Genomic DNA, 18,625 nt, shown 5'->3' on the forward strand with positions numbered 1-18,625 from the left:
GTAAATGTTCTACCAAGCCTCTTTCTTTACTCCTCACTAAAATATTTACTGTAATGAAGGAGAAACATCAGTAGTACTATACAGTATATTCGAAAAGTGATGTAAATCAGATGTTGATACTTAAAAAACTCCAAGGAACTTTTAGAAAATTTGAAATCACAAAATTTTACTAAAATCAATAACATCAAAACCTACGACTTTTCAACACTTTATACAACCATTCCCCTCGATGAATTGAAGTTTAGGCTTTTTTGCATCATAGACAGCTGCTTTTTAAATAAAAATGGAACTCGTAAATATACTTACCTTGTCATTGGTCATTTGCCAAATTTATTTTGTTAAAAAGCATTCTTATGTACACACAAGTAATCTGATGTTGATATTAAAAGGATGCTCGAGTCTCTGATTGGCAATATCTATGTAGTTTTTGGAGATCAGGTCTTCCAACAATCTGTTGGAATTCCCATGGTTACCAATTGTGTCCCGTTATTAGCAGACCTATTTTTGTATTCATATGAAGCATAATTTATTCAAAAACTTCTACATGAGAAGAAGAAAACACTCGACATTTAGATATATATATCGACGACGTATTATCAATTAACAATAGTTACTTCCATTCACATGTCGACTCAATATATCCTAGAGAGCTTGAAATAAAAGATACCACAGAGTCTGGCACATCTGTTTCATATTTAGGTATTTTACTAGAAAAAGGCGTTAATGGTAACCTAACAACTAAGCTTTATGATAAACGTGATGACCTCAACTTTTCAATCGTCAACTTCCCTTACTTACCGGTATGTAGCGATATACTCTTATTACCTGCATATGGGGTTAATGTCTCTCAGTTGATTCGATACGCAAGAGCATGATCTACTTATGGACAATTTATAAACGAGGCAAGCTATTGACAAACAAGTTGATGAAACAAGGATATCAACAGTCTAGTTTGAAGTCATCATTTCGCAAGTTTTATGGTCGATACAATGACCTTGTCAGCACATACAATTAACCAACCATTGAGTCAAATGCTGACTGACGTTGTTAGGCCATTATTTATGCATGAACTGTCTACAGATTTTTCCGGGGGGTGGGGGTGGGGGTTCGGATCATGACAAGGAGCACACGGCGGGTGTGACCGGTCGGCAGGGGATGCTCACTCCTCCATGGCAACCGATCCCACCTGTCCGTGTTTACTCTGCTCCAAATTTTTATCGTTTCATTGGACTTTCGAGATTGAATACTCGCTGTTCATTATCTTCATATTTCATATTCAGCAGAGCCCCGCCCTAGCACCAGAACCCCCTTACCCTGGGGCCATAATTTTCACAATTATGGTATTTTTAAAACAAAGTAACTATGTAAATTACTGAACTATAGAGGACTCAATGCTTAGCATGCACTTGCATACTCCTGTTTTATCCCAGGAGTTGACATACCCATCGATTCTAGGTTTTTATATGTCTCTGATTCTAGCGAAGTTTAGTGAAGAAAAAAAAATACGAAATGCCTTTATAGGTATTTAGTTAAAATATCATTAAAATTGATAAGTACGCATGGATTGGGCTATTGTAATAACGAGAATGGTTATAAATTTTCTTCGGGTTCGTTATCTAAATATTTTTAACATCATATTCTCGCAAACGTTTTTAAAGGGTGTTATTTCCATACAATACTTTAACATTTTATTGTCATAGATTTGTAAACAATCTGAATCTGATGGAAACCCAAATTTTAGATGGATGATCTTGCTAAAACGAGAAGCCTTCTGGACCAATTAAATGTTGGCATTATACAGTACTTAGGTACATTAACATTATCAGATGATATTTTGTCTCCTCTTAATAAAAGACCTGCGTCTGCGAAAAAGAAAATCATAACTCAAATTGAGTTAATCTGTTCATTTCTTGTTTGCTTATGATTTCATATATAATATTTATAATTCCTCAGCAGTATAAGATTATAGGATCTCAAGTTCTGAAGTCATGCTCAAACTTGGTGCGAAAGCTTATTTATTTATTTCAGGGAAGAAAAATGGAATAAGTAAAGTTGATTTAGATCAGAGACCCCCAGCAGACAGGCATGCTGTTCTTATGTGGGAGCAGGTAATTTAAGATATTTCTGCTAAGATGAAATGTTTGTAAATTTAATTCTGCTGGGATACTTTATTGGAACTAAGCAAGAAAGAACTATCCACTTTATCTTTTCCTTCATAGCAATTATTCTGGAGTCCCGTACGAAACTCTTAACCGTTTTCCGCCTGGAGTCCGGGCGGACTGAGACGGATTCCGGTTAAGTGCTAGGTGGACTAAGCCGTACTAAAGGCGGACATGGAAAACGTCTTAGCTTTAACCGTTTTCCGCCTCATATCTTAGGTGGATTCCACCTTAAATCTGAGGCGTATTTTTGTTAGACGTTTTCCGGCTTAGCTCTTAGACGGATTCTGCATTAATCTTTAAATTATGAACAGTTTAAAATATGACCACATGTTTCATTCCTCTAGATGACCTTGTTTTCTAAAGGCACTAATGGGGGAGATATTCGAAAAAAATAGTCAAACATGGCTTTTAATCCAGTTATTAGACTTTGAATATTAGGCTTTTTATTACATTGAAGATTGCGTTTCCTAGAGGAGTAATTTTTTTGCAGCCATATTGTATATCAGATATACGTTTCTAATGCGCTCCTGCTTGGCCACCCTCTACAGGGGGCGGAAGTTTTCAGGCAGAGCCTCTCTTTGTATATGCATTGGTCAGTTTGAATGCAGATTTTGAAAGTGATGACTGTTGGTCAATTTGGTTGATGAATCTTTATATCTTATTCAGTTTAAAAAGGATCTCAGGCAAGATGTATGCCTGTAAACTATTATTCTGAAGATGATTTGTTATGTGTTTTTGGAAAAAAGAGTGATAAAATACAACTTTTGGTGTTATTCTACTAAGCTTTGAAGTGAAGCAAATTATGCTCGGTGAACATGCTGAATGGACAAAGAAGGACCTCTAAACACTGTACAGGAGTACATGTAACTGTGAAAAACAATGGTAAGTTAAAATTTTTAGCGGTGTTTTTTCTTTTCTCTCTTTTTTTGAATTCGTACAGCCAAAATATGTACACACCACTCTCCACCATTACTTCCGATAATTAATTCCAACTGGAATAGCATTGAGGCCCTATATTCACATTATACTCTACACTGACCCAGATGTTATAAAAAAGTTTGCGCATAAAATTTCAGGCGCTATTTCTTTTTGCCTAATGTAGGGTAGCCCCCCCCCCCCTTTGTTTTCAATGTTATGAGTATATCCTTTTAGATTAAAATATTAAAAAGTACAAAGATAAAGGATAAAAAAAAATTACTAATTCATTTGTCAATTATTAATCAACATGTACTTTTGTAATTTTATTTTTCACTTTGCGTATGTGTTTTCCGGAAATACGATTTCTTTTTAAAATTAGCGACCTGTAGTTACTTCCAGTTTTAAAATCACGATTGAAAAATGTTAGCACTGGTTTAACCAGTGGTTTATTAGTGGAATGGTGACACAGACACCATTCTAAAATTGTAGTTCGCTGCTCAGTTGGGATTAGGAGTCAGGTTCTGAGATGTAAGTCATCATTTAAACTATTAATATATACATCATGTACATGGAATTCTTCTTTCTTTTTTTTTTACCTTGATGAAATTCTTAAAATACATTTTTGAGGTGAAATTTGAACAAGTTTTTTAAATTTATTTTTTCATCCATATTGAAGTGTACCATTCCTCCTAACGTTGATGCATCTACACGATAGTTTTCCTAATTATTCAATAAGCAGCTGCAAATGTACATTTAAAAACATACATGGATATGAGTATATTCATTTAAGTTAAATCTACATATTTCATGAGCAGCTATTGAATATACATGTAAATTAAAAGTGTTTGTAGAATGGGGTCTTACGTTATTACCTTTTACAAATATATGAAGATTATGAAAAGTAATTGAATAAGAGATTAAAAACCTATTTAAGTCAATTTTAAAACTGTAGATATTAGGATTTTCTGCAGTGCAGTGTTATACATTTCAGCACTTCGAACTTTTTAAGTCCTCAGCAATTTTGGCCGATAAAGGTCAAATGAGGACTGCGGCAACTGCAGCAAGTCAGGATGAAGGCCAGAAGTCACTGTCCATCCACCCTTAGGAGTAAACTGGCAATGCTGCTGAGACTTCTCCATGTTCTCATTTGAGAGCTTGCCGAAGATTCATGGGAAAAAGGAATGCAATCTAACACCTGTGCTTCATTCGACTGTATTGGAGGTTATGAGAGGTAAGAATACATCAAGACATCAGATGTCTGATAAATATATGAAAAATTATTCTTATATTTTGTAAGCTTTAGTGTCGAGAGAAATTAGACAAGATGTTTGCATCCTGATCTGTAAATTAAATACAGAATAGAATGCCATAAAAGAGTCATTTTATTGAAAAATGTTGAAGAGTTGTTTTAAAACGAGAAATTCATCTCAGTTTGTATTTTCTTTATAGACTTCAACATGTGGTGACCGTGTGTGAAGAATGGCAAAGGAAAGCTTGAATCATGGAAAAGATAATTAAGTTATTCCAGATAACTTATGAAGAAGAACAATAAAAATGACACACTCTTTCCTTGCAGACAGAAAGAATTTTATGAAAATAATCAACCAGACGTGGTAAATTAACAGCTAATTGTTTTGTTGAATTGACTTTTAAACAATGGTTTTGTCTTTCTTTTTTTATTTGTTAATTCAACTGTGACAGTCACATTATTATGTAGATGTATGAAGAAAAATCAAGTTTTGGTACAATATTTTTTATCTTTTTATTTCATGTGAATTTAAGGCAAGGCATAACATTTTCAAATGTAAAATTTTTTTAGTCATTGAATTTTAAAGAACTTGTAAATAAATGATTTATAATTTGTATAATTTCATTTTTTTAATTGTTAAGTTTGTAAAAGTCTGAAACAACAATAGCTGATACACTGTGATTAGCAGATTATGTAACCATTAATGCAAAATCCCTCTAGCCATTAAGGTGGAATACGCCTTGCTAGTAAGGCGGAATACGCCTATCTTAAGTAAGGCGGAATACGCCTTGCTAGTAAGGCAGAATACGCCTATCCTATGTAAGGCGGAATACGCCTTGCCATTAATGCGGAATACGCCTTGCAGGTAAGGCGGAATATGCCTTGAAAGTAATCCATATTAGGAAAGGTGGAATACACCTTAACTCATTTAAATATTTCGAGCCCTATTCCGCCCTGATTCCACCCGGACTCCGTCTAATAGTCTTATTAAGTTCTTTATAGATAAAGGCGGATTCCGTCTTTTGATTTCCACCTATGGTCAGGGCGTAAATTTTCATACAGGAGTATGACGCCATTGTAAACTTATTGACTTTACGAAAATAAATATGATGTCTGCCACAAAGATTCAAAGAATAAAACACCCACTAATTTGATATACATTGTATCCATTTTAACAGCATTTTAAATATTTTCTTTTGTACATATGTATTTTATTTTTATTAGGTTTATGGTATGTTTTTTTTCCTTCTATTTTTGAATCTCGGCAGATGTTTACTTATCTGCTCTTTGGAAAAGTGGAAGCACCTTTCCAGAGTATTTAATGATCATATAATAGAATAAACAAAGAAAACTAGTTTGTGATAGTTTTATCAGTGCACTGAAATCTGTTGTACCTTTAGTGAGGCATATAGTTTTTAGCTCACCTGAGCGGAAAGCTCAAGTGAGCTTTTCTGATCACATTTTGTCCGGCGTCCGTCTGTCTGTCCGTCTGTCTGTAAACTTTTCACATTTTCGACTTCTTCTCAAGAACCACTGGGCCAATTTCTACCAAACTTGCCACAAAGTATCCTTGGGTAAAGGGGATTCAAGTTTGTTCAAATGAAGGGCCACGCCCTCTTTCAAGGGGAGATAATTAGGGTTTAGTGAAAAAATAATGGCATCATTTAAAAATCTTCTTCTCAAGAACCGTAGGGCCAGGAAAGATGAAACTCATGTGGAAGCATCATCAGGTAGTGTAGATTCAAGTTTGTTCAAACCATGACCCCCGGGGGTAGGGCGGGGCCACAATGGAGGATCAAAGTTTTACATAGAAATATATAGGAAAAATCTTTAAAAATCTTCTTCTCAAGAAATCTTTAAAAATCTTCTTCTCAAGAACAGCAAAGCCATGATGAGTCATATTTATATGGAAGCATCCTCAGGTAGTGTAGATTCAAATTTGTTCAAACCATGACCCCTGGGGGTAGGGCAGGGCCACAATGGAGGATCAAAGTTTTACATAGAAATATATAGGAAAAATCTTTAAAAATCTTCTTCTCAAGAACAACAAAGTCATGATGAGTCATATTTATATGGAAGCATCCTCAGGTAGTGTAGATTCAAGTTTGTTCAAATCATGACCCCAGGGGGTAGGGCAGGGCCACAACGGAGGATCAAAGTTTTACATAGAAATATATAGGAAAAATCTTTAAAAATCTTCTTCTCAAGAACAACAAAGTCATGATGAGTCATATTTATATGGAAGCATCCTCAGGTAGTGTAGATTCAAGTTTGTTCAAATCATGACCCCCGGGGGTAGGGCGGGGCCACAATGGAGGATCAAAGTTTTACATAGAAATATATAGGAAAAATCTTTAAAAATCTTCTTGTCAAGAACAGCAAAGCCATGATGAGTCATATTTATATGGAAGCATCCTCACGTAGTGTAGATTCAAGTTTGTTCAAATCATGACCCCAGGGGGTAGGGCAGGGCCACAATGGAAGATCAAAGTTTTACATAGAAATATATAGGAAAAATCTTTAAAAATCTTCTTCTCAAGAACAGCAAAGCCATGATGAGCCATATTTATGTGGAAGCATCCTCAGGTAGTGTAGATTCAAGTTTGTTCAAATCATGACCCCCGGGGGTAGGGCGGGGCTGCAATGGACTATCAAAGTTGTACATAGAAATATATAGGAAAAATCTTCTTCTCAGGAACAGCAAAGCCCAGATGGTATATATTTATATGGAAGCATCCACAGGTAGTGTAGATTCAAATTTATTCAAATCATGACCCCCGGGGGTAGGGTGGGGCCACAATGAAGGATCAAAGTTTTACATAGAAATATATAGGAAAAATTTTAAAAATCTTCTTCTCAGGAACAGCAAAGCCCTGATTGATGTATTATTATGTGGAAGCATCCTCAGGTAGTGTAGATTCTATTTTATTCAAATCATGGCCCCCATGGGTAGGATGGGGCCACAATGGAGGATCAAAGTTTTAAATAGAAATGTAAAGGAAAATATCTTCTGAAGAACTGCAAACCATGATTAGTCATTTTGATATGGAAACATATAGAAAAAATATTTTCTTCCCAAGAACAGGAAAGCTATGTTTAGTCATACTGATATGGAAGCATCCTCAGGTAGTGTAGATTCAAGTTCAAATGATGACCCCTGGGATAGGGAGGAGCCACAATGGGGGATCAAATTTTTACAAAGGAATATATGGGAATTTTTTTTAAAAATCTTCTCAAGAACAACAAAGCCATTTGTTATATTGACATGGAAGCATCATCAGGTAGTTTAAAATTCAAGCCCCCCCCCCCCTTCCCGGTAATCTTTTCAATACTGAACTGATTTGTGCTTTTGCCCAGCCAATGTGCTCAGGTGAGCGATGTGGCCCATGGGCCTCTTGTTAAATACTTTCATTATACTGATATCTGATAGAAGTAATATTGTACATTACATGTTAACCTACTTTCTTTTTTTTTTTTTTTTTTACAGAGAAACACTTGTTTTCTGCCAGAGGACCTGAAGAATTTCTACCTGACTACTGATGGTTATAAGTTGACATGGTGTGTAAAAATGGATAGTAAGTGTCTTAGCAGATAGATAGCAATATATGTTTATCTGATAATAACTGGTTGATTTTTATGTAAAAGAATTCTGTACTAAACCTACATGTACTTAAACGTCGATTAACCTTAGGTAGCTTATTTTCTGAAATACAGAAAAGGAACAGTAGTATAGAATTACTTTAAAAATGATTATACAGAAGAAATATTTACTTGTGACATTAAGAAATGAAGGATATTCTGAATACAGTTGAACTTTGTTGTTTAGGGTTGGATACCGTTAAGTATGACAGGGTTTGACATTAACTTTTACGAGTACTAGTCCAGTCGGGCTACTTCCCATAATTTTTACTAGCCCTGACCCAAAAATCGCTAGCCCTGACCAAACAAGCAAATTTTAATTTTTATAATCGCCAATTTTAATGATGTAATTTTGAAGTCGTCTCTCGAGCGCGTCAAGATTTTGACAGGCTTAGCCAATAAAGTCTGGTTCATCACAACATGGGACTATTGTAAGCAATGAACTTTAACAAAATTTTTATCCTAAATATACATAAATTAATTACAGAACATATTTTTATGCCCCGCCATGAATATGGCCGGGGCATATAGTGTTTGTCATGTCCGTCTTCCGTCCTTCCGTCCTTCTGTCCTTCCGTCTGTCCTTCCGTCACACTTTGCGTTTAGCTCTGTTCAAAGCTCAGTTTCAAAGAAACTATCCAAGATATTTTTATCAAACTTCATATGCTGATAGATATTGATGAGGGCTATGCAACTGCATCAACATTTTTTGACCTTGACCTTTCCTTTGACCTTGACCTCACTTTTCTTAAATTAGTGTTTAGCTCAGTTTTAAAGATACCATTCAAGATAGTGTAATCAAACTTCATATGTTGATACATACTGATGTAAGCTATTCAATTGTATCAACATTTTTTTGACCTTGACCTTTATTTTGACCTTGACCTCACTTTTCTTAAATTAATGTTTAGCTCTGTTTTAATGAAACCATTCAAGATATTTTTAACAAACTTCATATGCTGATACATACTGATGAGAGCTATTCAACTGCATCAACATTTTTTGACCTTGACCTTTCCCTTGACCTCACTTTTCTTAAATTAGTGTCAAACTTCATATGCTGATACATACTGATGAGAGCTATTCAACTGCATCAATATTTTTTGACCTTGACCTTTCCTTTGACCTTGACCTCACTTTTCTTAAATTAGTGTTTAGCTCAGTTTTAAAGAAACCATTCATAATATTTTCATCAAACTTCATATGCTAATACATACTGATGTAACCTTTTCAACTGCATCAACATTTTTTGACCTTGACCTTTCCTTTGACCTTGACCTCACTTTTCTTAAATTAGTGTCAAACTTCATATGCTGATACATACTGATGAGAGCTATTCAACTGCATCAATATTTTTTGACCTTGACCTTTCCTTTGACCTTGACCTCACTTTTCTTAAATTAGTGTTTAGCTAAGTTTTAAAAAACCATTCATAATATTTTCATCAAACTTCATATGTTAATACATACTGATGTAACCTTTTCAACTACATCAACATTTTTTGATCTTGACCTTTCCTTTGATCTTGACCTCACTTTTCTTAAATTAGTTTCTGAATCAAACGTCATATGCTGATACATACTGATGTAAGCTATTCAACTGCAGCAATATTTTTTGACCTTGACCTTTCCTTTGACCTTGACCTCACTTTTCTCAATTTGTGTTAAAATGTTGCATTACTAATATACCCTTGGCGGGGCATTCATGTCCTATGGACATATTTCTAGTTTCAGTAACTTTTTATACCATATTGATACTGAACGACGCTAGTGTCTACCCTGCATGACTTGTCTATTACATTTACAGCTGTAACCACTGGTTACTGTATTTTCATGGCCAATCTCTACACGCGAGAAAAAGTACAATCTACTTGCATGAAACGAAATATGAGTTTGATTGAAAAGGAAATACAATACTTTTGAGAAATTATAAACTCTATTTTTTAAAATCAATATGGGGGGGGGGGGGGGGGTTCGATGCACACTTCAGGTGCCTATGGCTAAAAATAGCAATTGTGTCATACGGGGATTTTTTTCTTTACAGTGTTTTCAATCGGACAAAATTTCTTTAAAAAAGTTCTTTGAATATTTATTTGGAAGACTGAAATGTGGTTTAACAGTTATTTTATGAACACGACCAATCAGTCTAGTTAACGTACATTTTACACGACCGGACCACTCATTTACTAGACTGGGTCGGTCGGACATGCCTTAGTGTCAAACCCTGTATGAAACGGTACGATATCATACCAGTAGTTTTGAAATGATACGGTATTTTTAACGATATGGTACTATACCTTGATGAATGAGAATGGGGGTTCATTTTATAACAAATGTGCTTTCACCATGCAGTCACAAACCTTTCAATGTTATAATCTAAAATGAGCTTTAATAAACTATGACGTTTATATTTCAACCTTTTTATGAATGATCAACAAAACAAATAAATTGAATCTCAAGCAAATTAATTTGACTAGATATATAATCACACGTATGCACACAACCTCGCTTCACCCGGTTGCCAGGACCCATTTTGTTTGGTCGCACTAAACGACGAAACATTAGAAAAGGGATAGAGATGCACATCACATTTTTGCGACATTTTGCCGTTTTAATTTACATTTATTATCAGTTTTTATTGATAAAATTAAAACATGATTAATGTGAATGTATTTGATTTTTTTTTTAAATATACTTATTGATTTACCTCGACTCTCGGCAGTTGATAGCAAGTATCATAGTTGTACTACTTAATTAGCCTACTCTTTCAATGGGCAGATATCATTTTGAATGTATTAAAATGTTTCAAAGATTAAGAAATACCGTTATAAGTTCCGGTATTAATTGAAACAGTATTTTACCGGTATATTGAAATAACCATTTGGTATGGTATTGGTACCAAGTACCGGTATCCAACCCTAACTTTGTTATCTGAAACATCGATATCTCGAATACCAGTGATATGTCGAGGTGATCTGGCAGTCCCAACTATTTTTTCTTTATATTTTTTAACCTCAATATCTTGAATCCTCGGATGTCTCAAAGTTTAATCTCTTTCCCATCGAGTTCAAGGTAACAAGGTTTGACTGTATTACACGTGACCATCATAATGGTAATATTTCATTGCCATTAAAGCAAACAAAATACACATCAAAGGTTTTCCTTTAAAATATTCAAAAATGAAAATGCTTCCAGTAAGGTACAGTAATTAAGTTTAATTGTGAATAAACATAGCACACATATTATAAGAGAAGATGACAATCATGAATCTTGCCATTGCTGTTTATCATCCATGCATTATTGATTTACCTCCCTTGTCTTTGTACCAGATGGACCTATTCCTCTTGGGAAGCTCCACATCAATAGATTGAGTCAGTTAACACGTGTAGGGGGGAGCATCGCCCCAAGTCATGTTAACCCCACCCTGGCAGATCTAGAAGGGGACTCAGACACTGAGGATCAGGCTTCAGGTGAGGGGAGAGGAAGACAGCTAGGGTCGTAAGGAAATTCAGATTATTGTTTTAATATAAGAAATTGTACTTATTCTGTAATAAGTATAAATGTGATGAGAAGAAATGTCAAGCAGAAGAAATAGAAGAAATACACCAAGATTTTAATAAGTTATATACAGTGATAAATGCACAAGTTCAATGATTCATCATTTATTAATAAATTCTTCAATGATATATTGAACCAACTGTTTAAAACAAAAGTAAAACTTTCATACATTTTAGGTAACACTGCCAAAGAAAAGCCTACTCATAATTACTTTATTCTTGAAAAAGAGCAAAACATTATGGAAATACACTTCTTGGAGCATTTTTCGATGTGTTAGAAGTCAGGTATACGCAATTTTAAGATTTCTTTAATACATTTTTCTCATAAGAACTCCGATTTCCTTAGGTTTAGAGAAGCCTACATTTGACAACAGGTGTAAGGTGTTTGAGCTAGACCCATGTGATGGATATGGCAGAGTTTGTCTTGTGTTCAAAGAAAGCAAGACAGGTAACTCTTTACAGTCAAACATGCTTGATACATTGTTTTATTTGTGTCCCTTGTTTCATGCACAGAAATTTATGGCAAGTGCAACTGTATGTTAATGAGCAAATATTGTGTCATCATTATTTTATATTCATTTGTATTGTATTACCATTTGCTTGTACATATGTATAAACACATTTCTCATAAAAGGTTTTGAAAGTGGCAAGAAGAATGTAATTTTGGTTGTGTTGATTTTAAACATATTTGTGTACTATTATATGTGGAAATAAAATATTGCTGTGAATTAATATCCTAACAGTAAAATATCCTATTCATCTCCAATGAAATAAGGGAGATTTTTTTTTAATATGAATCCCACATTAATATTCAGGATATTGACCTTTTCACCTTTTCTAACATTTTAACATTGGATTGTGATTTCCCAGGATTGTCCTATTTTGATGCCAATGAATTATTTGATGGCAAATACACATCAGAACTAGTGCGATTTGGTATGACTTTAACCTATACCTTAGTTTCTTCAATTACCCCGGCTTTTTGGGCATGGTAATGTCCTTGTCACACATCAACAAAATTTTTGATGTGTGTTATGTTGCAGTTAAAGTTTTTTCTTTATCTTTTATGTGATTTTTTCAACTTTGTGTGACTTGTGACAGTTTATCTTGCAGAAATGGCCAGCAAATTTCCTTTTGTATCCAAATTTATAGGTCAAATAAATGTTTAAGTTTCATCTGATTTCTGATTTGATATCCCTGTTTAATTTAATAGAGTCTATTTTATGCAAAACCTTTTTCATATTTTCTTAAAATTATTCAGCCACCGGTAAGAGTATAGCTTGTAAATTAAAACAAAAAAAAGAAGAAACTTTTCTATCAATCAATATGGATTACTAGAATTTTTCATAATTCAAGAAAAACATGCAGGCACAATCTAAAACATAATTAAAATTACTTGAAATTTATTTGACCTACTAACCTTTGTGGATTATTGGCACTTGTGTACCCTTGTTTTGTCAAATGTATATAGCACTTGTAAAATGCATACTCATTTTGTTTACATCATATGTTATTGAAGTCTTTGGGGATCAGTAATTATAACCTGACAGATTTATAAGTTATCTATTTATTTGATACGTAAAAACCATTAGATTAACTGTTTGCATACAAGAAATATTTTTAAATTTGTGAAATAGAGAAATTGAGTCATTTTTTCCTTTAGATGTAAATTTGTAGAACATTGAAAACCTACAACATTTCTTAAGGATTACGGTGTAGTGATACATATATCAGCAGTGTAACACTCCTTTAAGGTTACAGTGTAGTGATACATGTATCAGCAGTGCAACACTCCTTTAAGGTTATAGTGTAGTGATACATGTATCAGCAGTGCAACACTCCTTAAAGATTATCGTGTAGTGATACATGTATCAGCAGTGCAACACTCCTTAGAGATGACAGTTAAGTGGTACATGTATCAGCAGTGTAACACTCCTTAAAGATAACCGTTTAGTGAAACATGTATCAGCAGTGTAACACTCCCTAAGATTACAGTGTAGTGATACATGTATCAGCAGTGTAACACTCTTTAAATATTACAGTATAGTGATACTTGTATCAGCAGTGTAACATTATTTAAAGATGACGGTGTAGTTGTACATGTATCAGCAGTGTAACACTCCTTAAAGATTACAGTGTAGTGATACATGTATCAGCAGTGTAACACTCCTTAAAGATTACAGTGTAGTGATACATGTATCAGCAGTGTAACACTCCTTAAAGATTACAGTGTAGTGATACATGTATCAGCAGTGTAACACTCCTTAAAGATTACAGTGTAGTGATACATGTATCAGCAGTGTAACACTCCTTAAAGATTACAGTGTAGTGATACATGTATCAGCAGTGTAACACTCCTTAAAGATTACAGTGTAGTGGTAAATGTATCAGCAGTGTAACACTCCTTAAAGATTACAGTGTAGTGATACATGTATCAGCAGTGTAACATTCCTTAAAGATTACAGTGTAGTGATACATGTATCAGCAGTGTAACACTATTTAAAGATTACAGTGTAGTGATACATGTATCAGCATTGTAACACTCCTTAAAGATTACAGTGTAGTGATACATGTATCAGCAGTGTAACACTCGTTTAGGATTTCTGTATAGTGATACATGTATCAGCAGTGTAACACTGCTTTAGGATTTTTGTATAGTGATACATGTATCAGCAGTGTAACACTCCTAAAAGATTACAGTGTAGTGATACATGTATCAGCAGTGTACCACTCCTTAAAGATTACAGTGTAGTGATACATGTATCAGCAGTGTAACACTCCTTAAAGATTACAGTGTAGTGATACATGTATCAGCAGTGTAACACTCCTTAAAAAAGATTACAGTGTAGTGGTAAATGTATCAGCAGTGTAACACTCCTTAAAGATTACAGTGTAGTGATACATGTATCAGCAGTGTAACACTCCTTAAAGATTACAGTGTAGTTGTACATGTATCAGCAGTGTAACACTCCTTTAAGGTTACAGTTTAGTACGTGGTACATTTATCAGCAGTGAAACACTATTTAAAGGTTACAGTACAGTTTTCTGCTTTTATTTTGAAATTAAACCATTGTTTAATATGAGCTATTCCTGACTTTCACGAATTTTTCTGCCTTATAAATCCAGTATCATAGCAATGCATCATTGGCAACTAAATAACCTGCTATTAAACATAAAATAATAAATGCAAATGTTTGATCAAAAATAAAAAATAATATCTTTAGGATTTTATAATGTGCATCAACAATTTTTATAATACTGGTATCAGGGATCTCTTCTTGAGTGTTTGTCTGCCCCCTTTTCCTTACTTCTCCTGGGGAGCTGCTGGATTTTAAAATCTTTCCACAAGTTAGTGATACTGCCCATTAGATTTATAGATACATGTATTATATTTTTAGATACTTGTATTAACGACGTTGGATCCTGATATTTAAAGTCTTAAACTTTTTTTGTCAAGTATATTTTTAGCTTGTACACACATAGCTTAATTAAAAATCAAAACAAAAAATGGGGGTCAATATGCTTCTTTTGGCGCTACAGTACATTTAAAATGACCTTTTTGCACTGAATTTGTGTCTTAATCAAAAATAACATCTTCAACGTTTTCCCTCCAATATTTTTTATCCAAATAAATCATGGGACAATGTATGCTATTATTCTCTTTTAAAAAAGACACATTAAAATTGTGACAAAGAAAAATTTTCAAATTGCTTCGCGTAATCAATTATTTGACCTTTCTGCACTCACAAAATGTCATTTTTCGGGCATTAAAAATTTAACAAGCAAGAAAAATACTTTAAAGTCTTAAACTTTTGCTGAATTTAAGTAGATTGATCAGAGTTATCATATTTATTCAGAAAAGAAAATCAAAAGTGGAGGTCTATGATGTTATTTTTTAGATATTACTAAAAAACTGTTAATTTTGTGATAAAATTAGCTCAATTTTTTCCTGGAGTTTCAGAATATATTTTCTATATTTGTCACAATATGATGATAGAATTCACAAAAACTGATTTAATTAATATTTTAGAACCAGCATTAAACATTTCAATGCACAAAATAGCTCTGTGTGCAACCAGCATGGAAAAATAGGAATCTAAACTTAACAGTACTGTATATATTTCAAAAGGGAAAAAATGATCATTTTCTTTTAAAAAAATCTTCCGCCACAAAATATAGTTCCTGGCTTAATCCTATTTGAATGGAATTTAATCGCGTTTTTTCATTGGATATAGTATAATTTGCATTGTAGAATCCAGATTTAATGTTAGAACTTAAAAATAATGCAGAATTTTAGAAATAAAGCTCCAGACCAAAATCTGCTCAAAAGCTCAGGATCGAACGTCCTTAAGTCATAGGTTTGTGGGGTGAAAGCATTTTTACCATTGAAATTTCAGAATAATTTATGATAAACATGATCATATTTGTAATTTCACAAATTATTTAATGTTTCAAGATCACACAATTTATGAAAAGGATTGAATTAAAACCAGAGGAATGCAACTTCACAAATTCTTAATTTTTATTATAATAAACTTTCAGTTTATGGAGAGATGTTGAAATATAAATAAATGTAGAATTGATTTTTGTACTTTATATATGTTTACATTTTAATGTACAATAGGAGGGAATGAGCCAAAAGTTGAGATTTGGTTCCTTGACCGAGCATTGAGGTGGCACTTCCTGACAGACTCCTTTATTGCTTACTACAGGCTGTTACTGATGCACCTTGGGCTTCCTCAGTGGCAGTACTCATTGACTGACATAGGGCTATGTCAGCAAGCTCAGGTAATAAACTTAAAAACATAGGGCTCTGTCAGCAAGCTCAGGTAATAAACTTAAAGACATAAGGCTATGTCAGCAAGCTCAGGTAATAGACTCAGTGACATACAATGTAGGACTATGCCAGCAGACTCTGGTAACAAACTTAATGACATAGCACTATGTGTGAAGACTCCAGTATTAAACTAACTAAATAGGACTTTGATAGGAAATACACTTTGCCTAGGTAATACACTCACTGACATAGGAAAATGTTAGCAGGCTCTGGTAATAAACTCATTGATAAAAGACTGTACCAGCTGGCTTTATATGTAAATATTTACATTTGCAAATATTGTTCGGTTCGGTTTCGGTTCCAGTTTTCTGGATTTCGGTTCGGGTCTGGTTTATATATTAGAATATGAAAAACAAAAAAATGACGTCGATTGATTTATTGATTGTATGTTGTTTTACGTCCCGTTGGAGAATTTTTCCCTCAAGTCACTATATACCGGTGATGGGCTTCAAATTTAGACCTTTACTCTGCACTCAGGGCCATTGAGCACTGAGGGTTCTTTATCATGCCAACGCTCACCGTGACACGGGGCCTCGGTTTTTAAGGTCTCATCCGAAGGACCCGCAACACTTCAAAGTGCCAAACGCTTGGCGGAGGAACAGTTTCTACCTTTTTTTTCTCGACTTAGGTCGGTCGCGGCCGTGGTTCGAACACACGACCTTCCGATCACGAAAAATGACGTTGAAATCAGAGACATAAAAAAAAACCTGTCTCTGTTGAAATCGGAAGAATAATGACGGTAACAGTGATAAATAAACATCACAACTGAAATCTACTTCAATTTAAGACAAAACACTTGTCACGAAAGGATAAGATAATAATTATCAAAACGAGCAAAAATTGTCTGGTTGTCGGTAATAGTCAGCCTAGTAGTCTTTAACACCGATTAGTTGCTAGCTGATCTCAAGACGTTAATATGGTAAAGAATTATTTTCAAGGTGACCGATCCGACCCGAAAAAATTTGGAATCGTGACAATCCCAAAAAAGTATAGACTTACTGATATTGGGCACTGCTAGCAATCGCAATGAATAAAATAGCTATATGTACATGTACATGTAAGTACATGTAAGTCTGAATCAGTGAACTTAAGAACTCTAGGTAATAAACTCACTAACCAAGCTTATGTTAGCTTACATGTATATAGTTTATACCACAGGCCTTTAGATCGCTTAAATCCGACTTACAAGAAGTTTGGGGGTGAAAAAAAAGATATTTTTTACACCCCAAATTTTTGTAAGTCGGATTAAAGCGATCTAAAGGCCTGTGGTTTATACCTGTACTCTTATAGCAGTGGTTTTATAATCAATCAAATAGAGGTTAGAATTGAATGTATAAAGCTATGTGGACAAGCTAAAAAAAAAATAGAGTTACACATGGTTAATGATGCCTAACTTGTTCATCTATTTTGTTTAGCAATGGTTTAATATGTATGCCCCCACACGACTGGAGTTGGACCAGGAATCATTGTGTGAGACTCATTCCGTCCCCTCTGTGTCCAAATCTGGCAGTGTCCTTGACATCAGCAAAGTCTTCAAAGGAAAAACAGACAAAAAGTAAGCTCTTCTGTCTCCTTGTCCATTTAAAAGAAAATATAGAGTTAATTATTATGTTATTCTGTCTATAGTGCATGTGATCGGATATAAACTTGATGGTCATTTCAATTTTTATTTTTAGAAAACCAACAGCAGCCTCACAACCTAATGCTGCCAATGCTAAGAAGAAGCCTGTTATAACATCTGCTAAGTATGGGGAAAAATTTATATTATTTTATACAACTTTAGCTAGAAAAAAAACAAGAAAATACTTTACCTTTCAATATTCAGGGACATTAAAGCTTTTCTTAACTTTTGTGTATCTGTCAAATTAAAAATAATATTGCAATTTAGTATAGTAACTAATTTATTTTACTGCAGATCTCAGCAGGTTACAAACACACGGATGTCAGCGTCTTCTTCTCAAATATCCAACAAGAGCTCAAAGTGATCATTGCTGGAAAAATGTTTTTATTTACATATTTATACATTATATTTAATAAATTAATTTACAATTTTTGTTTTATGTTTGAATTAAGGTGGTATGGGATACCAAACGAAACTTCTTCTACATATTTATGTACCCAAATTAGAAGGATTTGAAATACCCCCACCTTTCAGTATATTAAAGTGTAATTTTAATAATTTTTTTATTATTTTAATGAGAAATACAAAAACGATTTTTTTTTCTTGCATAATTCTTTTTTCATAAGCTTAATATTATAGGCAG

General features: G+C 33.9%; 1 protein-coding gene and 1 long non-coding RNA gene across 3 annotated transcripts; both read left to right on the plus strand.

Annotated features, from left to right (window-relative positions):
• Positions 1-1,716: 1,716 nt before the first annotated feature.
• Positions 1,717-18,416, plus strand: LOC133181749 (tubulin polyglutamylase complex subunit 2-like). 2 transcript variants are annotated; one of them, XM_061316330.1, is made up of 10 exons: positions 1,717-1,808; positions 2,029-2,108; positions 7,817-7,904; positions 11,297-11,437; positions 11,871-11,972; positions 12,395-12,460; positions 16,149-16,312; positions 17,777-17,916; positions 18,038-18,106; positions 18,277-18,416. In XM_061316330.1, the coding sequence occupies exons 1-10, from the start codon at positions 1,742-1,744 to the stop codon at positions 18,344-18,346; spliced, it is 987 nt and encodes a 328-aa protein (XP_061172314.1). In that variant the 5' UTR covers positions 1,717-1,741; the 3' UTR covers positions 18,347-18,416. The 2 variants fall into 2 exon arrangements, with proteins under 2 accessions (XP_061172314.1, XP_061172313.1); XM_061316329.1 differs by lacking the exon at positions 12,395-12,460.
• Positions 3,517-4,901, plus strand: LOC133181752 (uncharacterized). The gene is made up of 3 exons (XR_009720494.1): positions 3,517-3,608; positions 4,072-4,311; positions 4,530-4,901. It is a non-coding gene; the product is annotated as an uncharacterized LOC133181752 (long non-coding RNA).
• Positions 18,417-18,625: the final 209 nt, after the last annotated feature.

This window comes from Saccostrea echinata, unplaced genomic scaffold (assembly GCF_033153115.1).
Source record: "Saccostrea echinata isolate AGI-Se365-2 ecotype Australia unplaced genomic scaffold, CSIRO_AGI_Sech_v1 ptg000009l, whole genome shotgun sequence".
Classification (NCBI taxonomy): Eukaryota; Metazoa; Mollusca; class Bivalvia; order Ostreida; family Ostreidae; genus Saccostrea; species Saccostrea echinata.